The 25,812-nt window shown below is 42.5% G+C and overlaps 1 protein-coding gene across 5 annotated transcripts; it reads left to right on the top strand.

The window, feature by feature from the left end:
• The first annotated feature begins 10 nt into the window (after nucleotides 1-10).
• Nucleotides 11-25,768, top strand: arhgap17a (Rho GTPase activating protein 17a). 5 transcript variants are annotated; one of them, XM_042082108.1, is made up of 22 exons: nucleotides 11-1,499; nucleotides 7,004-7,043; nucleotides 10,230-10,334; nucleotides 10,686-10,757; nucleotides 10,925-11,001; nucleotides 11,340-11,451; nucleotides 11,587-11,663; nucleotides 12,715-12,832; nucleotides 13,989-14,057; nucleotides 14,267-14,348; nucleotides 14,998-15,125; nucleotides 17,037-17,148; nucleotides 17,239-17,320; nucleotides 17,564-17,644; nucleotides 17,819-17,932; nucleotides 18,020-18,111; nucleotides 18,443-18,599; nucleotides 19,383-19,646; nucleotides 20,438-20,565; nucleotides 20,700-21,236; nucleotides 21,577-21,600; nucleotides 24,182-24,305. In XM_042082108.1, exons 1-21 carry the CDS (start codon nucleotides 1,447-1,449, stop codon nucleotides 21,579-21,581), a joined length of 2,505 nt encoding a protein of 834 aa, XP_041938042.1. In that variant the 5' UTR covers nucleotides 11-1,446; the 3' UTR covers nucleotides 21,582-21,600; nucleotides 24,182-24,305. The 5 variants fall into 5 exon arrangements, with proteins under 5 accessions (XP_041938042.1, XP_041938040.1, XP_041938043.1 ...); XM_042082106.1 differs by lacking the exon at nucleotides 21,577-21,600 and having other exon boundaries at nucleotides 24,182-25,768; XM_042082109.1 differs by lacking the exons at nucleotides 19,383-19,646; nucleotides 21,577-21,600 and having other exon boundaries at nucleotides 24,182-25,768.
• Nucleotides 25,769-25,812: the final 44 nt, after the last annotated feature.

The following is a 25,812-nucleotide window of genomic DNA, read 5'->3' on the forward strand; positions in this document are numbered from 1 at the left end:
TACACATCCGCTTCCTGTGACTTCCCACAATGCAAAGCATGTGGCCGTGTTCTTAAAGTCAGCGTGAGAAAAAACATTGCCTTTAAAGTGAGAGGCTTTAAATAGCACATGGGTACAGTCTATATAGCCATACACCGTGCTTAGGCGACGACAGCATGTCTTTGTGTATAAACACATTAGACAAACGACATCTCATAAGAAAATCACGGTTTTTTCATTGTTGAGTTGGACCATAGACTACAGTCTATGAGTTGGACTAATATGGCTTGTTCTGATCATGACTGCCGACTAACTTAGTGGTCGCTGATACAGCACAAACAATATCTGAACCTTAGATTATAGATCTGGACACTCAGAAAGCAAGGTTTTACAGGTTAGACGCAGTGTTTAGTAAATAACCTCCAATGCTTATAGGAGACGCTTCACTCGTCGACACAGAACATGTCCAGTCTCGCAGAAAAGTCCTTTAGAATACAGTCACCATCACAAGATATTAAATTATCTCTTCAGCAAAAGGCAGCTCGGCAATCTCAAAATTGTGTGTAAATTATTATTGATAAACAAGTATTTTTATGGATCTAATATAATCTCATAAACAGACAACTTGATATGTTTCTGCAATTATGATGTCTCAGCAGAATCAAAATGATTCTCATGGCAATTCTCAGATGGTGGAATGACCTGATTGTAATAATTAGGCCATGTCGGCCTACTGAGTTGCATTTCTAAAAAGATCTAGGACACACTTACGAGATCCAAAGGCATCTTTCATATGACTGTAAAATCAACTACATTGTCTATGATCAACCGTCCCTAATAAAAAAAAAATGTTTGAAATAGGTTGTACTTCGTGAGTGTGTAGTCTCGATTACAACCCATTACTTTCACTACGAAACATCGTTAATTTAAAGGCATGTGTTAACATAATTAGTTAAAAACGTTTAACTCTCACATTTCGGACTGCCCTGTAGCAGCAGTGCTTTTTAACTACCCACAACAGTCAGTGAGGGAGGTGGATGCTACGTATACTTCCTGCATGCATACGCCATCAGCTTTGTACTCTGCGGTGAGGTAGGAATTGTTGGGAGAAAGGGCGATTTGTTTAAGTGAATTAGCCGGCCAATTCACTGCATGGACGGACGAATCGGCCACAAGTACTTTCTATTAGTAGAATACGGATTAATTAAAATTATTTGAGGAACAGATAACTTAACGGGAAGCACGACATGAATAATCCCGACGATGTCATCCAGATAACTTTTTTCATCGTTTCTTGTTCGCTAGCTTGAAGTAGGCTAAGCTAATTATCGGAAAAGTTTAATGTGATTAGCTAGCTAGCTACCTGCACACCTTCACGATCAATCAAATGATTCCCTGCTGATGAGGCATATTGCTGCGGAGTCTTTTTCAGTTTTTCACTGGGTGTAATCGACCGTGGGACTCAAAATGAAGAAACAGTTCAATCGGATGAAACAACTGGCCAACCAAACAGTTGGAAGGCAAGTATACTTTTCTTAAATTGCACCGCTAACATAACAATAACGTTAGCCCGACAGGTAGCTAAAGGTAGCAATTGTTGATCTTGTATGTTGTGAATTTAGCGACATTGAATTGATTTTGTTTTAATCTCGATACACGTTATCTACTTGCTGAGTTTTTTTGGTAAGGTTAGCTAACTTGCAAGGATAACCAGCTGTTGATAACGGACTCTGGTTAACTTCATTGGTAACATCAGCAATTTGTACATTCTTTGTCTAATGCTAGTCATCTTAGCTGACTAGTTATTGTCTATGTTTTCTGCTCATAACATGGAGAATTACTCGTTTTAACCACCAACATCGACGGTGGTGGCGGCCAACGTTATTCACATACTTCTAGTTGGTGATGCCTCACTAGTTTGGACATGCATGCAATTTAATATTGTTGCAGCATAATTTTGACAGCTGTTTGAGCAGTTTACTGTGATCATAGGTGATGTGATGTGTGCTGCTGCTGATCCCTTACTAGCCATTACCATTCCTGTAATTCATCGCAGATAATTCTCTACTCAAAACTAGTATCCTGATTTCAGGCTTTCTCAACATTTGAGTATTGAATTTCTTGACTTACTCCTGACATTTTTACGAAAGATATCATCAGGTGTTTTGTACATTAGTGACATTTCTTTGAACACAGAGCTGTTTCTTTTGACAATTTTGTTGCTGCGTAAGTTTTCAGATGGTGTCCGTGTCACCAAAAGCAAAAGGTTTGACAGTCGTGGGTTGGCTTTCAGTGGCCTTAGGAACTGCCCAGATAAGACATCAATGGCTCCCTTGATTTGCCAGCCCTTTCAGCCGTTGCTGACTTCCACCCCCAAGATAATGTCCTCTGTGTCTTAATGAATGCGAAGTGCTTTTCATCAATTGTAGAACCCTAGCCTACATTAGAAACCCAGTGAGGCAAATTTGAGCCTCTGGTGCTGTTATTGTAAGGTCACTGAAACACACCCCAGTGAATGCAGTCAAACTGGACCTTGAATAATTTATTTGTTAGCCTCCATAAGTGTATCCACAGAGATAATTTTGTTCAGCTATACATTGCTGGGCAGACATTGCTGTTGATGCATCCCTCTGGGATTAGCACACTGTTTATGATGAGGAGAAGCTATGAGTGAAGTCCATTGTAGTAGTTTGAGGATATGGTGACTGTGTGAGTAAGAATGATGTAGGTGCTTTGTGTGTTGTCATGGGTGAGGCAGGAGCAGGGTGTTCTCTAGTTCTGGATGGTGTAGTTTTCTTTCCTGATGATTTCATAGGTGAATCATGGACTGAGAAGTGCCAGAAGTTACCTGCCATTTGTTGTGAGAGACAGAATTCCAGTCTGGTACATGGCTGCTCTAAGGCTATGACTAATTAGTTTCACCTCAGCTATTTTATATGACAGGTGAAGCATTGGCTTGAATATGTGAAACACAAACAGTCTGGAAAGAGTCAGCGTGCCAAGTGGTCTAGATAGTATCTGGAATTATAAATAGAGTTCCTATTCCACCAACTACTGAAGGCTGATGTTTGGATGTCTGTTTCTCAGATGTAAATAAGTGATAATGCACAGCCATTACACTAAAATATGTTGAGTACAGCACTACATCAGTAGCACTAAGTCAATATCTTTCAAGTGAAGTGAGTTTCTGAAGTAGCTGTGCCCATTTTGTCACGGTTTTTCAAGAAATGTAAAATCTTGAAAGCTCCAACTGAATGGCCTCCCTGAGCTTGCAGCCTTGGCTGGGTTTTGGTGCAGAGAGGCATCACTGGAATTCTCATCATTTCCTTTATGTATTTTACTAACCGTAAATCAGAGACTTGTGATGCAGAAAGCAGACCTGAGTGTCCAGGGGAAGAGAGAAGCTGAAGGGAGGAGATGGGTTTGGACTGTGTGTGTGTGTGTGTGTGTGGGGGGGGGGGGGGGGGGGGTAGACCGGACGTAGGCCTCAGCTGGTCTCTGAGTTCCTGTGATTGTAAAGTGACAGAACACTGTGTTCAGCATGCAGCTCCTCAAAGGAAATCTCTCCTCATTCGCCTTTTTAAACAGGAAATGGTTCTGGCTGAGGAAGTTTGATTTCTAGGAATTAGCCTAAATCAGTGATAAGGTAGAAAAGTATTGCAGCGGTTCTTTGGAATGTAAAAAGGGCTCCCTCCGAAGCATGCTATGTTTGGTGATTTTATTTTTCTCTCTTGTGCATGGATGCATTCACTTCTGACATTGGATGTGGGCGAAATGTTCTGAAAACAACCTGGGAAGATGTTAGAGCTTGTAAACTTTTTTTTTATAAACCTACTCTCTCCCTTCTTGGTTTAGCTTTTTAGTTTCCAGAAGAAAGTGTTGGGACATGTCTGTGTAGGCTAAAGACTGCTTCAGTGAAAACTTTCAGGTGAAAGGATGGAATAGGCTTGAGCCCATTTTGTTCCTTATTAGCGGCCATTCTGCATGGCGTTATGCTGCTGTTGAAATGGTGTGTCCACTCTGGTTCATTTCTCTTCCAGAATGAAGAGTAGGCTTCACAGCTCTGGTATTTTCTCAGCATTCGTCGTTTAACCTGAGGATATTTCATTACGCAACAACTCCAAACCAACAGAGCGATGGAATGGGTCATGGGCTGTTTAGAGAAAGATGTTTGCGGATATCGCAACCAAAATGACATCAACAAATTTATGGAGAGTATTGAATTTTTCAATTTGGTAGACTGCAGCGTCCCTTGCTGCTTGAGATAGGACCCGGAGGGCCACAGTTGTCATTGTCATCTGATCTGCGCTATCAGAGGTGCTTATCAAAAACAAGTCAACAAACAGATTGATCCTTCTCAAGCTTTCAGAGGAAAAGGTTGCTATGGGCACAGCTGTTTATCGTGTGTGTGTGTGCGCTTCTTAGTGTTGTGTTGGAGTGTTTTGATGTTGCCTAGTACCATCGTAAAGGAAATGCATGGTAAAAGCCTTTGACTTTTAACCTTGTAGTTGGATGGGTTGATCAATATTTTGTACTTTAATATGAAAGGATGGCATGGTCCATCAAGCTTGTGCCAGTCAGGTCCAGAGCCTTTTGTGAACAACCTAGTTCAGCACATTTTCATCCAGGCTTACAGTGCAGTCAGTGGCCACGTGGTTGTTTCACACTGTGATGCGGGAAACAACCTAACAACCGGCGTCATGAAATCGGGCCATTGAAATCTGTATGGGCTGATTGGCTCTTCTCAAGGGCCAGGCAAACCACAGCCATTTGCGAGGAGTGCCATTGTAGCCTGCACGCTGCCAACAGTGCCATGCACTGCAGGCTCTCACTCTAGCCTCTCCCCACAGCACATGTGACCTCACCAGCTTGGCCTAGGCCTGGTTCCAGAAAGAACTGGAAAGAGAGAGGAAAAAAAAAAAGCTTTTGAATTCTCTCTGGACTTGGTTGAAACTTCTGTCTTTTTCCTTTACCCCCCCTCCCCTTTCACTTCTCTCTCTCTCTCTCTCTCTCTCTCTCTCTCTCTCTCTCTCTCTCTTGCTCTCCCCTTCTCTCTCCATTCTTGCTCTCCCCTTCTCTCTCTCCCTTCTCTCTCTCCCTTCTCTCCTTGTGTTAATTGAAAGCAGCTGTCACAAGGTTACTACAGTGCAGGGAGCTTTGGTTTTGGCAGTGGCGGGACAGAGGAACATGGCAGACAGTGAGAGGGATTGGTGGTAGAAGGGCTATGGGAGAGGATCGCCAGTCTAAAGATGTCCTGTGATTTAATGATCTCATAATTTGCTGTCGTAGGACTGAGGGAACCCATCTGCTCGAAATGAGATTTTGTTTTTTTGCTCACCAGTAGAGCATAGTGTTACCCTCTGTTATACGTTTGTCTTAGAAGTTTGTTTTATGAAATAGTGGATCAATTACAATACAGGCAATTATAATATGAATGACTTAATAATCACTTTCACCTTTATTACTCACAGCCCCCAAAGATACAGCTGTGAAATAAATGCAAGCCTTAACTTATTTAGCATCCACCGGCAGGAGCAGGCCATTGCTAATGAGTAGCCTATTTAGTATGTAGCTGTATAGTTGGCCTGATTTGATTACCCATGGTATGAATCACTGCAGGCTTACAGTGAAGAGAAACATGATGAGCCGTTTGCGTTTTGCTTCTTCAGGAATCCATTTACGGGAGACTCATGCTCCACCCCATTCCCATGAACCGTGAGACACCAACCAGGGCACCAACCACACTGTTGCCATAACAGTAAACAGTAGTGAAAGGAGTGGTGGAAGTTTGCATAATTTGATAAGTAATATTGTAAAGAAGCAGGCTTCTGTTTTTATTGCCATGATAAATGCAAGGTATGGAACTAAGCTGAGGAGGTAGCGGTGCTTTGCCAAGTTACAGGAATACTTAGAGAAAAAGGAAGTACAAAACTAAATTGGGGTTTCGAGAGCTGTTGCCTCACTGATTAACATGCAGATGCATAATGCAAAGACAGGCTTTAACAGTTACCAGGGAATGGCAAGAAAAAACATCATTTTAGATATCAGACACTAGATAGCAGGCACTCATTTCATACCTAAAATTGCTAAATGTGGCGATGCAGTTGTGTAGGATGGCACATACTGAAGATAAGGCGCCGATGTCAGGGCATAATAAGCTAAGCTGATTACTGTGTGCCCAGTGTTAGCTCCACAGTAACAACTCTGAGGCATAGGTGTTGATGATGATGATGATAAGCCCTGTGAACTAAGCCTGTGTTTCCCACTTGCGAGGGTTTTTTTGAGAACCTAATCGGGAATGCCTGTCCAAGGCTGGCGTTGTGTTTGTTTGCTATTAATAGGGGCTGAGCTGTGTGGACGCAGGGCTGGCCCTGAGAGTGGATGGGTGGTGCACGCGGAGCTGTGGGAATAGGGGTGGGTCCATGGCTCCGGCCCACAGACAGCTGTTCAGCTAGACAGTCTAGTCTGGTCAGCTGTCAGATGGCCCTCGAGCAATGTCTGATGCACTCTTGCAGCGCTGCGCTAGGCTTCACGCTGTACTTGTATAAGGCCTATCTCAGTTGAGAGTTCCAGAGTGCTGTAATGCTTGCTTTTGTCTTGCATAATGAAAAGCCAACTATATGCAGCTGGGGTGCAATTCCTCTGTTGTTTTTCATGAGCTGATATGCTATTGGTGAAAAAGTTGAATGTTTATCAGGTCTGATTTGTCAAAATAAACATTCGCAGATACAGATTATCGCACGGCACACGTGCATGATGGGTAAATAACTGGAACAATGAATTACAGTAGACATGTAGTCCTTTATATGTTTGTTCATTCAATATATGTAAATACTGTAGCCCAAATCTTATCTATTGTTATTTGAATTTGTCTTCATGGAAACAAAACTGATTGGGCTGGGCTGTCTCTAGAATAACAGTAAAACAAGAATGCTGCGCTGTCAATGTTAGAATGTTCCTTTGAATAGAGCCTTACCAATCTGCCCTATCCATCTAACCGCTTATTGTTGTTCTTCGTCTACAGGGCTGAGAAAACAGAAGTTCTAAGTGATGACCTTTTACAGGTGAGAATTTATCTTTGTGGTGGTCTGCTGGTGCGTCAATAGTGTCCCATGTTACAAGGCCAAAACCTCATCATAACTTTTATCAGTATGTTTTGCATTGTGCCTGAACTACTTGTATGTGTACTGTTTGCCCAAGGAAAAGCCTACTGAGAGATCTCACCCCAAACTGCAGCTGCTATTGAGTGATTGTGTGTTGAGGCATTGCTAAATGACATTAGCAAGAGTCAGGGCTGATTTATGTTCCGACCAGGCCACTAGTAAATGTGTACCGGGTCAATGGAACTTTAATCCGGGTTGAGTACAACAGTGGGAACCATATGAGTCATCGTACTTTAGCAGGTGGAGCCTGACTTCACGCTGCTAAGCAAACGCATTCCAAACGCCTTATTTAGATCGCCCAAGAATGTGTCAAGTTGCATGAATGAAGTGTTAAACAAACAACCCGAGGTGTTGCATCTGCCTTTGCTGCGTTACTTATTAAGCACCACACCACACAGGCCAGGATTCTGGTGTTCATGACAGAGATGGGTGAGGGTGCAGGGGCTGAACTTCTACTTTCACCAAGACCAAGACTTAGCATCCTTATTCTTTTCAGGGTTTCCGCAGGGCCTTGAAAAGTCTAAAATGTAGTAATACGAGTTCTACTCCTTAAAAAGTCTTCAAAGATTACGCGTTTTTTTACGTTTCCCTAGGAATGTTATGCTTAATGCTCAATTCACACTACTTCTACAGTGCTCATTCAACTTATTTTGGTAGCATAGATTCTAGTTTGGTGTCATAGTTCTTTCCCTCAAAGGTTCAGATGTATCACAATGTAATAAAACTACAAATGAGCTCAATGTGGAAAAGATAACTGATACAAATTTTGCAACCTACATAACCTTTTATAATTCCTAATACTGATTATTTTCTATTATCCTAATTATTAGTGGTGGGGGGTCACTGCCATTGTATGTTATATTGTTATAACATACAATATTTCTTGTAGCTTGTCTGTATGGACAAGTGTGGAGGCCACTCCTTGGGAAGACACACTGACAGAAGGTATACTGTATGTCACAGTGGATGAAATAAAATGCATGTAATATATAGCTGGGGTTTGTATGGGAGAGTGTTGACATTAAGAGAGTGGAAATGACTACAAGCCAACGTCAATCCACAGCCTCTGACGTGTCAGATGTGCAGAGGTAGCTGTCTGGCTCACTGCGCTCTAAGTCCCTGTGATGGGTTATGTGGTAGCTGCTCTTCCCCTTTTGAGACACACATCTTTCAGGAACATCTTCTGATGTGGCACACAGGGAGTTATTTTGACACAGCCTGAAGCTCTTCAAGGCTTTGGGGGATGGTTCTGGTTGCGTTGATGGACTTTTTTGTAGATCACAATAGAGTTCTATCAGCCCCAGTTATACGGAGTTATTCCCAGTTCTTTTCTCCAGAGGGGCCCACACGCATGCACTGTGACACTCATGGGGCTCATAGTATGTTCTGTTGACAAAACTGCCTCATCAAAACACGCGGGCCAAACGAGAAATGGAAATGATAAATGTGCTCCAGCAAATTATTGTCTGCGATCTCTGATTAGATTTCACGTCCCCAATCTCTAGGGTCTTGTGACAGACCAAGATCTACACCCATTCTGAACCGAGTCCAGGCAGCAGTTCTACTGCAGTGATTCTCACAGGACCACATGCTTGTCTGGACATGTTCACCTTCACCGTTAGCTTAGTTTGAGCCTCACTCTCATCACAGCAGTGGGGTTTCCCAGCTCAAAAACAGTAGGACAGGGTGTCGATCTGCTCCAGAATCATTGGCCTCCCTTTCCCCTAAGCTGAGAATTGTTTTGTCTATGCACTGTCTGGCCAGTGATCTTTTGTTTTTGCTATGGGGTGAAACGAAAAAGGAAGCCCACCAATATCTCGCCATCCGAGCCAGTCCCCTCTAATCCAAACACGTCTCCCAGAACAGGATCTCCCTGAGCAGCAGAAGGGGTCAGTGGATTCCCCTTGTTCCAGTGCCAGGTACTGCTGCTGCCTGTCTGCTCCCATGCAGGAGAGGAGTGTGGGTGGGGGTGGGGGGTTGCCAGGATGGAATGCCCGTTTGACCCAGCTGCTGAGCGACAGGCCTGCTGGAGTGACGTAATGGAGGCCAAGAGGTGCGGAGACGCACTTATCTCCACTTCCAGCCTGTTGGAATTCCTGAACTATGGGGCTGTTTTTGGAACACAGGTTTTGTTTTTTTTATTCTTCCCTTTGTTTTTTTTTTGTTGGTTCAAAGCTCCTTTTGCGTGTTTGAACTCTCCACATAGCCCCCTCCAGGCCTGTTCAAAAGCACATTGACATGTTGCATTGACTTCTTGTCACGTTGTTTTTTCCCACATTGCACATGGGTGTTTTTCTGTTCGACTGCATTTTTTTCCAGTTTTGTCACACCGTACAGACACACCCTCCTTTCACCCTCCTTGTGCCTGTGTGCAGAAATGTTAAAAGCTCTGACAGATGTGTTATAAAAGTAATTTGTCCTTGGGCTTATCATATAACTGATAGAGGTCTGGTTGGTTTCCTCAGCTTTGATATTTAAACATGCATGTGTGTATATCATAGAAATTCGAATACTAAACACAAGTGTCTTGAAAACCAAGAGAATTATATTGTAAAATATGTGAAGCATTTCCAGGTCAAGGCAAGGAGTCATGGCCTAATGTTCTTTAGTAGTGAAGTATGAGTCATAGGTCTTTAAAAAGCACATCCCTCAACATCTCTCCTTTGGGACGGTTGTTATCAATCAAACTTGAACGAACTCCACCCCTTAAATGACTTCTAAAACCATGCATAGTTGCCATCCAGGCTGCTAGGGTCAGCTCGTTTTTTGTTTTGTACCACAAGGTCTTTCAAAACAGGAAAGGCAGTGACACCTAGTTTTACTGGTTACTATGGAGAGGGAAACAAAGGCCTCATTTTCTGCTCATCCGTACATATGCACAAAGACAGCTCGAAGAATTCCTCCTCCACAGTGTCATGGGTCCTGCAGCAATTGCATAACAGGTCTCCAAATGTTTGTCTTGGTTATTTGGTCGACTGTTGATTCAACATTGTGAACAAGTCCCACTCAGTCAGGACTGAAAAATGATGACCGGCTTCGGAGTGCTTTGGTGACATTGATTTTTCTCCCCCTCCCCTGTCTGTGCAGATCGAGCGACGTATGGAAATGGTGCGTGTGGTGTCCCACAACATGCACAAGAGGATGGTCTCGTGTTTACAGGGGCACATCGGCACTGACGGCGAAAAGAGACATGTACGTTACCCCTGTGTTCGGCCTCGAATGGCCTCTCATCTACACGTTCATCAATACCTTTTACCACAGAACAGCTGTGACAGTATATGCTCTGCATTCACTATAGCCTGGTTAGCATGCAGACCTTCTCAATTGGAATTGAGAGTGGGTCTGGTCCAGGTTCATTGGCTTACGACCTTCACCAGGGACGTAACTAGCAGTGAAATTAAACTTACATTTGTGCATTTAAACTCTTAGCAAATCATTTCAGAGGTGCGGCAACTAAAGTTTTAAATTCATTTGTTTACACAATTCCAAAGAAAAACACGTCCATGCCAGATTAGCGATTGTATTTGCGTGCCCATATTTTAGGGACATTGGAAATGGGCTTCAATGGCCTCTTGGCCAGACGGACCTGCAGAGCAAATCCCAAATTTGCCGAAGGTTCGTATGGATATTCCCAGGCTACATTCACTATCAAGAGCAAACATAACCCTTTGATATGGGTCAGAAATTCAACGTCAGACTTATGCAAAACTATTAAGCACAAATGATGGCAGATGTTTAAGAGATGCATGCTAACTCCTTCTCCCTCTTTCTTCCTCACACAGAAAAAGCTCCCATTATTCGCCCTCTCACAGTCCATGCAGGATGGGGGTGGGCAGCTGGGGGAGGAGTCACTCATAGGGTGCGTCTAGTGCACTTACACGGTTTCTTCTCCTTACACCCGGGCTGCGCCGCTCGCACAATTGAAGCATTACGTTCACCGAGCGTGGAGTGAATAAAGTGCTTCAGTTGCGGGGCCATGGTAGCCTGGCCAATGAATCATCAAAGTCGTCAGGCATTTGACGTCAGTCTAATTCTGTGTATGACTCATGTGTAGTGTAAAATTGCTCCAGTATGGAGACTTGATGGTTAATGGAGATAAAGTCCTCTTGATGGCACTGAATCATTACTATATGTGAAGGGTCAGCTGTAATGGTGTCTAATGTTTTTTTTTTTTTTCTTGTATGATTGTGTCCGAAGGAAAATGATGGAGGTCTGTGGGGATGCTGAGAACCGGTTAGCCTCAGAGCTAATGCAGCATGAGGTGCAAATTGAGAAGGATATTTTAGACCCTCTCAGTCAGTTAGCAGAGGTGAGGCATTCCGTTTTAGTGCCTACTGCACTTTCCCCTTTACAGCAACTCCTTTACAAATAGAATCTCTTATTCTCATATTCCCATATCTGCCATGGTGAAGAAAAACTCAAAGCTGCATCTGCTTCCTCTCAGGTGGACATTCCCAACATCCTGAAGCAGAGGAAGCAGTTGGCCAAGCTGGTATTGGACTACGACTCAGCAAAAGCAAGGTAAGGCTTTTACAAATACGTACAAAAGGGCAATTCTGTGTCGTGCCACTGAATATACCCATATGCATGTCCATTGTATCATGGGCAACAATTTCTGATGAAGAGTTAGACCAGATAGGCATTGTAATAGTAGGCCACCATTAGGCCAGCCAAAATGTAGAGGTGTAACCTGTTTGGTGGCATCCACAGTCCTGCAACGGATTAAAACTTGCACCCTTGCAGACCTGTTTGGTGTGGAGACTAAAGCCCATTAGTGCTGGCGTTCATCACTAGATCTCTCTTAAGGCACCAGGGAGTGAGGTTAGCTCACTGAACTGTTCTTTACCTGCTGGACACAGTTAAGGTCATGATACATGTGCCAAATTTTTGAACAGTGTTGCTGGGTAACCACATAACCGGTTCCATGTATTCTGATTGGATGTGCATGATAATTTGCCACCGATAGGCAATTAAAGTTCTCCAGAGAAAGAAAGTTGAAATGAATGAATGGGAACATGCTAGAACAACAACAGTCACAATGGGAACATGGCTCAGCAACATTGCTCTAAAAAGTTTGCATCATCAGTTTTAGACGGGCTAGAGCTAGAGACGGGTTGAGCTTGTCAACTAAATCATAGGTGGTCAACCATGGGCTGGTCAGAGCTATATATCCAAACCACAGTCATTATGCCTGTACTAGCAGGATTTTTTATTATTGTGATATCATCATATTAGCACTGTTACTTTACATTGCAAAATGTATAAAGCTACTGTTCTAATTACAGACGTCAGCAAACACCAAAAAGTATTAAATGCAATAAAATGTTATAGCTCATGGAAGCTGAGGTTGTACCTGTTTAAAAAATCCACAGACCACTGCAGTTAGCTATTCCTGTTCAGTCAAGGAAATAGAAGGGAACTGCCTGCTGTGCTATTTGAGCAGCCTCAGCAATAGTATCTGAACACTTGAATGCAGTAGTGAAACATACCTGAAATATTATCTTGTGTGCCACATTTTTTTTCTTATCACACTGAATATGTGTAATCAGTCTTTAACTTGTCTAATTTTCAGGTGGTTGCAGGCAACCAAGTCAATAATCTCAGGAACAAACACTCAAGCGCTTACAGCCAAGGCTGATTCACTCAAAGAAGAGGTGGATGAAGCTATGAACAAAGTTGAGCAGTGCAAGGTATTACACTTTCCAGTGCATTTTACATCAAACTAAAACTACATACTTCGCCGTAGGAGATAGACAGTAAGCAAGTTTTAAAAATGGTGTCCTGGGGGGTATACTACTCTATATAGACTAAAGCCGGAGGTGCATTCAAATTCGGTAAGCAGAGCAAAGTGTATGGTTATTACCTTGTTGCTTGCCATTTTGTTTACAGTTTAAAACAAACAATTTACCATTTTTTGCTTGTTCAGAGTTAAAAGTTCAAAGATAAAAGTTTGCCAGGAACATTTGCCATTGTGTGTCAAATGAACGCACTTCAGGCTTTATGCTTCACATACTACTAATTTCACTTGGTTTAAAGGGGTTAGTGTATATACCCCCTTGGTCATTGAACAAGAGTGCCTTAGGTTTTTCACGCAGGCTTTAAAAGTCACAATGTAAAGAAGCCAACAGAATGATTGCCATTGTCCATATATGCTAAACTATGAAATGCAGAGCGGGTTGTCTGCTAACTTGTGGGCCATGCATTCAAGCCCAAGGGATACCAACTCCGACCATAAAACCATTTCATTCTTCCCGATGCACTCACAAGGCATCAGACGCTGTGATATGGTCGTTTGCATGCTCTGCGTTCATGTGTGACCGAGTGCTGAGCTTCCCCTGTGTCTTCGTCTGACGGCGACCACCGCATAAAGTGGAAACTTGCCGTCAGCAGAGCACACGTCTTCAGCGTCGCTCTCCATTGTGTTTGCGTGTTGCGTCATTTATCTGCAAGCAGCAGCATTGAATACAGGAAGTCCAGGGCCCAACTTTTCATTAGCAAGCACTTTTCCCCGAGCCCAGCTGGGAGTTGTTGACCAGACAATGAAAGATTAATGAGTTACGAGGGGAAACCTAATGGACGTAAAGTGTGCCAAAGACTAAGTCGTTTACCAGAAATCTTGTGCATCTTGTGTGCCAGTGGGTTGAGTTGCAATTCACTATTGGAGTGGTGTGAGTACTAAAGTAAGTGGGTGTGAAAATGTTAGCTTCCCAGTCTGATTAAGTGGATTTTCAAAAACGGACTTTTATAGTGTTTAATACATTGGCAGGTTGAGATGCAGATTCCTATTTGAACATCACTGAATCCTTACAGAGGTGTGTTAAGTATGTTTCCTTTTTACATTCTCAGGACCAACTTGCTGCAGATATGTACAACTTCTCTTCAAAGGAGGGAGATTATGCGCGATATTATGTGTTGGTAAGTGATTTGAAGTATGTGTGGGTGTACTTGCCAGCATTAATCACTGGATCTAGAAGAGTTTGAATGGGAAATCAGTTAATGGTCTTGCAGCCATATGCAGACCGATTTTTTTTTTTTTTTCCTGACTGTAAAGTTCTGTTTATTTTGCTTCTGGCTGCACACTCCCTTTAATGGACCATGTGCTACAATGTGGGCTCTGTTTCCAGCTATTAGAAGCACAAGCAGATTACCACCGCAGATCACTTACCGTGCTTGAGAGTGTTCTGCCTACCATCCAAGCACAGCAAGGTAACTATTGGACTTGCAACTGCAATGTGTCTTGCACTACTCTGGTGTTTATAAATGTCACACTTGTGTGATGTCAGGAAGCTTTCATGCTACACCCCCTGACAAACAAGAAATTCTGAAAAAATATGTGTATTATAGATTGTTTTTTAAAGATGTCAGTTAAATTAGTTAGTGTTTCAATGAAAGTTTAAAAAAAAAAAAAAAAAAAAGTGTTTTGGTTTAAGCATAATGTAGATCCTGTACTGAATGGCCTTCTCGGCAAGATCCAGACTTTCCCCTGTCTTTTTGTATGTTTTTGTTTTTGCTTAGTGGCACATGTGTTTTGTGAGAAACAAACAGACCCACTCTTTCTCTCAGCATGTGGCCTATGAGTAATTTTTCCCACTTGCACACACCTGGTCACCCCACCCCTCCTTCACACGTGCTCTCACAGGCACACTCGACTCCACTCACACCTCACAGTCCAGCTGAGAAATTGGTGGAAATTTAAACCTCCTTTATCTCAAAACACTTCCAGCCCCCTAACCCAGATTCCATCCATGTTGTAATTATCAACAAGCATCAGGAAAGCAGAAGGAAATGTGTTTGTGCTATTTTATCAGTCTTGTAATATAAGGAGAGCTCATGGCAATCTACCCCTCCCCTTTAGACTCCTGGACTGAGAAGCCAGCCTTTGGAACGGGCTTAGATGAGCACTTAAAGAGGAGTAACCGAGAAATCGCCCTACCCATGGAGGCTTGTGTGATGATGCTGCTGGAGACGGGCATGAAGGAGGAGGTACGTCAGAGAGAGAGGGAGGGAGAGCAGCAGAGGGCACAGGGCCAGATGGAAAGGTCAAGGGGTGACGCAGTCACTCTGTAAAACAGGAACAGCTTCATTCCATCTGGGCGATGGAACGTAAACCTCAAAGAAAACCTCAACCTCTTGTCAGACATACCGGTAGTGCAATCTAAAATTAGATTAAAAAAAAAAACCCAAAACAAACAGAAAATGTTGTTTCACTGTCAGGTAAGTTTACCAATTCATGCAATTGAGTTTGGTTTTATTACAACTTTCTTTAATTCCTTCATTTGTAGTATACTAATAAAAAAAAAGATGTTGGCAAAAAAGAAATATTCCACCTTTCTTTTCTAAAACAGTGTAGAAGTAGCCTCTGGGTAAAGTAGATTCTCTGGGGACCCTTCATTCACTTCCAGGGGGTGTAATCAGCAGTGAAATTACACTTAAAATGGCACATTAAACTCCTACCAGATCTTTTTGGAGGTATAACAACCAAATCTTTCTTGTAAACTAAGGTTTTAAATGCAGTTGTTCACTCCGCTCCAAAGAAAATACACGTCTGTGTTGTGTAACACTGATGCTATCAATGCAGCCATTGCTAGTGTTCAACAGCACTGCTATCGTATTCATCTGTCTATCATATAAAGCCTGTCTCATATCAGATAAGTAGTTGTGATTGGTTCCTGTTTTTTTTTTTGTGAAATGGAAATGGACTTTAATGGGAAGATAGCCAGACGGATCTGCAGAGGAAATTTAAATATGCTCACATATTAATCTGTCTCCCCAAAATAAGGAGCCCTACAACTGAAATACCAAAGCCATAAACTTAATCTTTGGTAAATGATAATCCTGTTAACACATTGCCATTCTTGGTGTTTTGTACCACAGTACCCACTGTAATAAATCACCCCAGAGGTGTATTTCACAAAGGCAGAATTAAGACATCCAAGATTGTCTGGTCATCCTAGCTAAACTCGTTTCACTAACGCCAATCCAAGATGAGTAGGAGCAACTATGTCAAGCCAGGTGTAAGTAATTCAGGATGTGTGCGTGTTCTCGTTTCTGCTCCAAAATGCCCACGGTTGGAATAAAAAAGACGCGGAAAATAGCGTCATTCACACAAAGTGAACAGCCGCTTTTGATAAAGACTAACAATGAAGTAAAGTTGTCCTTTTTGGAATGGGGAATCATGGCTATTTCTGTAAAACAGTGGGAGTAGGCGTGGTAGACCAACTGAATGCAAATTTACGTCTGCACCCACGTGTGAGTGCTTTCTTGTCTCGGCATGCAACGTCATTAAGAAAGCGCTTGCCTCTGCAAAGATGCACATAGTATAGGCCTACCTTAATATTATAGTTGAAAATACCCCCGAGAACTTGCCCCTCCACTTCCAATCAACTACAGTAGGCTATTCATCAAACGTCTATCAATAAAATAAGCAAACAAAGAGTACCTAGGCCTATGTTAATAATTATAAGGCTATCACAATTAAAATAATAACTATATGGTAGTAGGAAGACAATCTGTTTTGTTTTGCGAGCAATTACATTTAGCAAATAGTTTATAAATGGAATAAAGCTCCTTAAAAATTAGCACGGAGGTCTGATGTGAATGACAGCTAGCTGAACCAATAAGACGACATAATTACCATTAGAATTAACGTGCAGAGAATAAATCCCCATGGTAACTTATGTGCCATCTCTTTTGTGAAACCAAGTCAAGGCTAAATTCATCCAGGATAACCTAAAAATCCCATCTTAATCCCTTATCTACTGTAGGTTTTGTGAAATACCCCTCAGGGCCTCTTCCGGATCACTGCTGAGGCTTTGAAGTGTGTGTGTGTGTGTGTGTGTTTGTTTGTGTGTGTGTGTGTGTGTTACAAACTCATTGTGATAAATTTCACCCCAGGGCCTCTTCCGGATTGCTGCTGGGGCTTCGAAGCTGAAGAAGTTGAAGGCTGCTCTGGACTGTTCCACATCTCAGCTGGAGGAGTTCTACTCCGATCCCCACGCTGTTGCTGGTACAGTCTCATTCTAATTTTTAATTAATTTTTTGCCATTTATAATCATAAAAAACTCATCAATGACATAACAGTTTTCCATGTCATCAGGTGCTTTGAAGTCCTACCTGAGAGAACTGCCAGAGCCACTAATGACCTATCAGCTGTATGATGAGTGGATCCAAGCATCCAAGTAATAATTGATTGATTAATAATCCAAGCCAAATGTAATGTAATGTGCCAAATGTAATGTAATGTAATGTAACTTAAACTGTTTACCATGTTGTAAGTCGCTTTGGCTAAAAATGCGTCAGCCAAATGTAATGTAATGTAATGTAATGTAAAGTAAGGCCAGTGAAACTGGACAGGTCTGTTTACTTTGGGGGAAAGACCAACGGAATTCCTTCCTCTAATGCGAAGTTGTGTCTTTTGACAGTGTGTCTGATCCTGACAAAAGACTGCAAGCACTATGGGTGGTGTGTGATCAATTACCAAAGAACAACAAAGCTAACTTTAGGTGAGTCACACTGACATGCAATGCTTCTGCTGCAGTGAACAATGGCTTGAAATCAAGGATTAATCCAACATTGTCACCATTGACCTGAGAATATGTGCATAGACATATTTAGACTAATTATGACCAATTTAGAAATATAAGATGTTGTTAACTTTGTAATGTCTGACTTTGCAGGTACCTGGTAAAGTTTCTCGCGAAGCTGGCTCAAGACAGTGAGATCAACAAGATGACCCCTAGCAACATAGCTATTGTCCTGGGACCCAATTTACTGTGGGCCAAAACTGAAGGGTGAGGACTGTCGCAGCCCCTCAGTCAACAATATCCTCTGTACACAGAATGCTGTGTTTAACCAATCAACGCCCTCTATTTCCTCAGGAGTCTGGCAGAAATGGCTGCAGCGACTTCAGTCCATGTGGTGACCATCATTGAACCCATCATTCAGCATGCAGACTGGTTCTTCCCTGATGGTATGAACCCTGTCCATAGGAATTTATGATTTAGTAACTCTAAACTACATGTTATAACTACAATAGCATCTCACACAAATATCATTGATTGAATGGACATTATTGTTTATTATTGCTTTTTTCCCCTCATTTTCATTGTTTATTTTATTAGGCTATTGATTGAATTGACATTGTTGTTTATTATTGCTATTCTCCTTATATTTGACCAACATTCTAATCTGTTCCCTGTTAAATTTTAAATATTATATTGTTTTTGTATTTGTATGTCGCTTTGGACAAAAGCGTCTGCCAAATCCCATAACCATAACCAAATATCTTGTGTCTTCCACAGAGGTGGACTTCAATGTATCAGGGATGTTTACTATGCCAACACCGATTACAAACCACGTCAACCACCTGACCACTCCAGACTACGACTGTGGCACCATAGAAAGGAAAAGGCCGAGTAGTATGGTGGGACCAGATTCAGATATTCCTCGCAGAGACAGGTAACTTTCCTCCAGTAAATACTAAATAATGGTTCCACAAGAACTTCTATAGCTCATCAGTGATGTCTAAATATCTGCAATAGTAATTTCCTAACTACTCAATTAAATAGGCTTTTTTTCTCTACTAATATAATCAAGTAATGTCTAATTATGCCAAATTATACCTTTGGTTGAAAGTATGTCATCCATAATTTCATATGGGATGTTGGTGGCAAGCTTGTGCCATGTCCTAGTTGGAGCCTTGAGTTTTCTCATTTAGTTCATTTTACTGTACACTATAAAACGCATAGCTTCAAAACATCACAAATGTTTTGAACCTCTAGCTGAAATCTGCAAGCCAAAGAAACAGCAAATGGTGCATTGCACCTTTAATGGAAGGAACTATAGATAATATAATTCGGCCAACTCTGCCAAAATGCAAAGGGAAAAATAACGTGTCCAAGAATGGGGCCCTTGAAGGGCATAAGAATGGTGTATGGAGAACTGCTGAGCACATCTTTCCCCTCACAAATGGCATACCGAGTCCCCTGAGATTTGCAAGGGAACACATGGGAACGCACTTATGTGTGACTATACTCAAGGTTTCCAGCTTGGACAAGGGCTTGGGGATTCTCTCAAACCAATCCAATAAAAGCACTTTCTGTGGGTGTGGTGTATGGTGTCTTTGTTGGAGGATGGTGTTTGGGGGGGGGGGGGGGGGGGGGCTGTTCTTTGGTGATTACTTATATTATTTTAAGCTTGGCGCTGGGTCTGTGTTCACTGTCCACTCTCTCTGTGCTGTAGTGCCGCTAACAAATTACTGGACCACATTCCGCGTAGAGGCAATACTCTAACTAGAAAGCAGCACGCTTCGCCTGCCTTCCAGCCCCCTCTGCCTCCAGTGGAGGTGGCGGGGGCTGCGGTGGGGCAGCCTGCCGCCGAGCTCCAACCCCAACTGCCTGTGCCGGGGGGGCAGGGCTTGGAGGCCTGCCAGCCTAGCTTGGCGCTGGGGATAGCTGCCCTGGCGGCCGCGCAGCAGCTTCTAGTCCAGCCCTGTGAAGAGAGCAGGTAAGAGCCACTCGGGGCTCCTCCGACTCTGCCACTCCGTTCGGCTGAGGCAGAGATGTGTGCATGGTCAGTGTTCTTTCTTACAAGGAAGTTGCTTAGCAACAGGCATCTGGTATATGTCACCCAGATGTGACCAAACAGATTGTTAAGCTGCATTGTGCGCACTGAATGAACTGTAATTGGACTATTCAACAAGCATTTAGTTTTAATTTGACTTATACACAGATAAAGGTTTGTGTCAAAAGTATTTCAGACTCAAGTCAACACTGTAATACATACAGTGGCTGAACTTTAGATTATAATATTTTACCTCTCACCCAATTAACTTGAGATAATAAATCTGTGTTTGGTACTGAGTTTGAAACACTAACATGGTCAGAAGTACTCTGGACACTAAACTTTTCTTAAAACACTCCCTGTAGAGAGCAAGCAGTACAGGCAGATCACAATGCAGCCCACCTCTTTTGGGGTTGGTTCAATAGAGCTATGCCCTTTGAGTGCCAGCCTTTGTTACACGGATCTCTAGACGCCTCTGTGCTCGTGCTAAAATGCACGACTCAGCCTTGTGGGCAGAAAACAATCCAATATATTGGGCCCTTTATCTACGCTCAGTGCATTTCTACAGAACAGTTTCAGCATGTGTGCTCAGGGGTGCTCAGATGAGAGAAAGGTGAAGGAGGTTAATTTCACGGTTTAGCGGGTGCTTTGCATGGAGCCTGCCCTTGACCATGACCTCTTGTATTTAAGGTAAAAAGCTCAGTGTTGACTTTCTCTGGCCTCTCCGGCTCCAGCTCCAAGTCTAGGGAGTCTGCGTCCACACCCCCACCCCAGAGGAACGGCTCTGCAGGATCAGGCCAGCTGAACGTGGGGGCCCCTGTGGCGGGAACCACAGGCCCCAGTCCTCATTTGACACGCAGAGGTAAGGGCCAGTGAGAACTGTACCTATGAGATCAGTGAGAGAACCACAAAGTGCTCTTCAAGATGGAATCTAGAATCGGGATGCAATTATTTTTCATGTTCTAAATTCTGTTCATTTACTTTTTCATTTCCTAGGCACCAAAAAGCCAGCCCCTGCCCCTCCGAAACCAGCCATCCCCCCTCCAGGTCAACCGGGCCCTCAGCCAGGCCAGCATCCCGCCCCAGGCACCCCTCAGTCCCTCCCCCACACAGGAAGACCTCTCTCCAGCCACTCTCCCACAGCGCAGACCTCCACTCTAGCGGTCACCCAAGCTGGCACGACACCTCGCCGTCACTCCGGCAACCAGCCACCCATCCAGGCGCCCAACCACCCACCTCCACAACCACCCACCACGCAGGGCACTCCTCCGCCTCAGGGCCTGACAGAGCCTGGGGCAGACCCCTCCCCGCCCAGCACTCCAACCCCACCCAACACACCTCCACCGATCACAACTCCCCAGGATGGTGCCGGAACCCCCATCTTTTCACCGTACCCAACAGGTTCTCTGCCCCGGCAGCGGCCTGTACCAAGGCCACGGAACCGGCCTAGTGTCCCTCCTCCGCCACAGCCTCCCACCTCAGGGGCAGGCACAGACACCAACGGCATCTGTGGCTCTGCTTACAAAATGATGGGTAAGTCCTACGCTCTTAAGTGGATATATCAGTAGATAGAGTGAGGCCAAGAATATTAGGTAATTATAATGTAGAGTAGGTAATTATAATGTACAGTGGGGTATTAAGCTTCGAGTTCAGATGGGGTTGATCTTAAAGATGCAGGTGCTTAACCACACGTTTGAGTTGTGTTGGGGTACCAGTAATGCAAAATGAATTGTTTCTGGCCTGGCTCTGGAACATACTCTACTGAGAGCTTGACAAAATCAACTTGAATTTATTGAGTGTTTTTATTTATCTATCTATCTATCTATCTGTTGATAATAATGACTAACAGCAATGTATGATGACACATTCACAGGTTGAAGAGATTTCAGTGGCAGAGGTTTGTGTTTATAGGGATGATTTGACCCCCTTTATTTAACTACTCAAGCTCTGTTGCTCTACCATCATCATTATTACCATGCACACTCATACTACGTTTCTGTGGATTGTGAATTCTTCACTATTGCAAACATTTTATCATTCATAAGACATCCTCCAGCTTCATTTATTTACATTCTTGCATTATCAGTTTGTGTGTGGGCTTGCAAAATACATGAGAAAATGGTTGGAAATTTGTGTAAAATGTGTGTTGAAAACAGCCACTTCTACACTTAACCAAGCAGCTATAGTTAGGGGTGATCAATCTGAAATAATATTTGGGTCCTCCATTTAGAGCCTGTACAACATTTCATGTGGAAATCAACCTTTTTTTTTTTCAATATTGGATCAAACATGGTTAACAGGAACCCCACAGATCAGATTTATTTTTCATGTTGGATTTAAGTTACAGTATACAGAGATACCAGTTTTGTTATTTGTACTAGGCAGGTTCAATTTGATGTAGTGTACAGCCATATTTAAAATCCAATTGCGATGATTCCCTTTTGCCCGGAGTCCCCCACCAATCTACAACCCCGGGCCGTTTCCAAAAAAGTTGAAATCATGTTAACGCTATATTTAATTGAGAATAGTGCAAAGACAGTTGTTGAAACAGAGAAATGTTGCAAACAATTTGGGACAGGGGCATGTACTGTAATGCTTCACCTCTTCCTTTGAATGCAGCTTAGGATTGTTTGAATTGTTTAGGAACTGAGGAGACCAGTTGCTGGAGTTTTGAGGATGAAATGTCCCATTTTTGTGGGATATAGGATTTCAGCTGCTCGACAGTCTGGGGTCTTCGTAATGGTGTTTTCCGTTCCATGATTCACCCAATATGAAAGGGTCTGGACCGCAAGCAGACCATTTTACCACCTGGCCTCTTCTACTGTGGAGCCATACTGTTGTAATTTGTGCAGAATGAATTTTGGCACTGTTTTCCTGACATATTCAAGGTCTTTCCTGAGAAAGACTTTGTCTGGATGACAACATAATGTTCCTCAAAACCCATATTTGTCTGTCCAGATATGCAAAGCTGTCCATGCCATATGCCCCCCCATACCAGCATAGATGGCGGCTTTTGAACTGTGCACTAATAATAAACTGGATAGTCTCTCTCCTTAAGCCCAGAGGATGCAACGTCCATGATTTCCAAAGAGTGTTCCAAATTTTGATTGGTCTTACCACAGGACAGTTTTCCACTTTGCCTCAGTCCATCTGAGATGAGCTTGGGCCCAGATAAGACGGCGGCATTTCTGGATCACTTCTGAATATGGTTTCTTCTCGGCATGGTAGAGTTTTAACCAGCATTTGTGGATGGATCATCAAATTGTTCATAGACGGTGGTTATCAAAAGTGTTCCTAAGCCCATAAAATGATTCTCACAGAAATGAGTTTGTTTTTAATGTAGTAACGCAGCCATTCAATATTGTTTTTCATCCCTGTCCCATATTTACAAAGATTGAATATTTTAATGATATGTACTATGAGGAAATCCCCATGTTCTTTGCAATTTCACATTGAGGAGTTTTATTCTTATATTGTTGCATTATTGCCCGCGCAGGTTTACAAAAAGTGATGAGTCCTCTGCATCTTACTTCAGAGACTCTACCTCTCTGGAATGCTCTTTTTTATATCCAATCATGGTGCCATGGTGCCATCAGTTGTGAAATGTCCTTATGTTTTTTTTGTTTTTTTTAGCGTAACACAAGATTTCTATCCTTTTTGAGGCAAGGCAAGTTTTATTTATATTGCCGATTTCATACACTGAACGGTAACCCAATGTGCTTAACATATCACGAAAAAAGGACACGTTAAAATAATTAAAACGAAACAAGGCAATAATAAAAAAAAAACATTGGGGCAGTTTGCAAGGAGGTACAATTATTTACATTTTACACAGCATTCCAACTTTTTTGGTAGGGTGGGACAAACTTATGAATGACTGACTGTTTTCTTATGATTGGGGTGGACAGAGATTACCTGAAGTGGTGACTGCTTCTTTTATTTGAAATAACTAAAGTGTTTTGCAACCTCACTCAACTGCCATGGTGTTTTATTTCTTACCAAATATCTTGACAAAATATTTAGAGGCATTTTAAGAGTAAGGCTGAACAAAATCTGCCACATTGGAGTTATGCACAATGTATAGATTATTGTTGATCTTCTAAAGCAAGATGTGGCAACTGAAATTATTGCTATACTGGAACTACCACCACACCACCAAAACAGTGCATTGGCGGGGGGGGGGGGACGCATGCTGCACAGCTTGAACATAAACTTCCTGTTAACACTTTGTAATGTTAATTCATACACAATGATACAACTGGTACAGAAAGCTGTTTATGTAAGTTTATCACTGCTTACTACAGACTATATTGCATGGTGTGATGTTTTGATGTATTTGAAAGGAATAGCTATTATGTTTAACCAATGTCATTCATACTGCCAACATTTGCATTTCCATAGACAAGATCAGGTTTCCTCACTTTAATCCCATGCCACAATGAAATGTCTCATTAAGGTGTCCATTTTTCTTTGCCTAGATTCGGGGATGGCATTCAAGGGGCTGAGCCGGGTTTACATCCCTGACCTGTCTGGGGAGCAGCAGCCTCCAGGCTGCCAGCCCAAAGACGGCGAACTCGACTCCGAGAGCACCGTCCTCTAAGAGGGATCCGCCTTTGTCCCCAACCCTTGGCATTCCCAGCACCCTACTCCTCTGCCTGGCCCAACGGTTTGGTAACCCACTGCTGCTCCCCCCCCCCCTCTAGTTACCAAAGTGTATACCAACCTGCCAGCCTTCAGCTGCCAGCTGCTTTCCTCTTAAGTGCCCAAGCTTTAGACAATCAAACTCCCAGAGGCCAAGGAGTACTGTGCCAGAGGAGCTTCAATTCAAACTGAGCATCTTTACGATGTAAAGGTGCCAGGTGATGTTGATGGATTACATGACAGTTAAACAGTGCAACCGTACATGTTTTGAGATTTCTTAAGATATACGTAAATCCCACGAGAGTTATAAAAGCTAGGTGATGGGTGGACTTTTTGTAGAGAACATAAGAAAACAATATTTGTTTGAGGTATGAATGTGTGTATATGTTTTGATGTGTGGGGTTGAGTGTGAGGTTGTGTGTACATTTGTGATTGAAGTGCCCTTTGCTGACATGAGATGATAAAAGAGGAACGTTTAGCAGGACATAGGAGGGAGGTTTGGTTGAAACCCAAAACACCGCTTAAAAAACAAACAAAAAAAATGTAGCTGGTGACTGCAGGTTTCCGGTCCATTCATAGACTTAAACTGACCCTTTTTTACTGCTTTTGTATGAGAACTGTCTCCTATTTGCTTTATTTATTACCCATCAACACATTCCTGTGGCGAAAGGTTTTGTCTTTATTTTTTTTTTTTAAGAAGCCTTATCAGTGCCTCCTTACATATACAGGGGCTAATTCTGTTCATTGGCTACGATGTGTATCAATGCCAAGATTAATTTCCTGCCTTTTCTTTCCCCCTGTTTTTATATTCATGGGGCATTACTGTGACTGGTCAAGTAAACTGAATGTGGTATGGCATACCAATTGCTCCTCGATCCAAGTACAAAAAACTCTAAAATATGTTACAGTCACACTTATAGTCATGTCATAAGAGCGGTCTTACGGTTCCTGTGAAGGTCCAGGCAATATTATCAGAAATTCTGAAAAGACCTAGTAAAGTAAAGTGGTGACGTTGTACTGAGAATTTATGGACCACAGAACTGTCATCTTTTACTTTTTATTCAGAACTTTTGCCGTCTTTGAGTATAAGGTCGTTATCTTGTAAAGAAGCATGGATGGTACCTTTTCAGTGGCAAAACTGTGCTAAGTCAGTGACACCTGATGTCAATGTTGTACTTACTTTCCATGACTTAAAGTTTAAACCAGCTTTTCTGCTACCTTGCTGCCTTATGCCTCAACACTAAGGAACCCTTTTTTAAACAAAAGTTTAGAGAATACACTACACTTATGAAACAGGAATTGTTGATGGTGCATTTGAAACTCTTATGTTAAATAATACAAGGGACTGGTGAGCTCTGAAATGAATCTGGAAAAAAAAAAGACTGCTTGGTAATACTCATTTTCAATAAAATGTTAAATGTTAACTTTACTTGTGTAAGCATCTTTTGTATGCACCTCCATTAACAGT

The sequence above is a fragment of the Alosa sapidissima genome, chromosome 24 (assembly GCF_018492685.1).
Source record: "Alosa sapidissima isolate fAloSap1 chromosome 24, fAloSap1.pri, whole genome shotgun sequence".
Taxonomy (NCBI): Eukaryota; Metazoa; Chordata; class Actinopteri; order Clupeiformes; family Clupeidae; genus Alosa; species Alosa sapidissima.

Coding starts and splice junctions, on each gene's coding strand:
- arhgap17a (XM_042082106.1), top strand. CDS start 1,447: ATGAAGAAACAGTTCAATCGGATGAAACAACTGGCCAACCAAACAGTT. Junction 17,645..17,818: donor AACAACAAAGCTAACTTTAG/GTGAGTCACACT, acceptor CTGACTTTGCAG/GTACCTGGTAAAGTTTCTCG. Junction 18,112..18,442: donor AGACTGGTTCTTCCCTGATG/GTATGAACCCTG, acceptor TGTCTTCCACAG/AGGTGGACTTCAATGTATCA.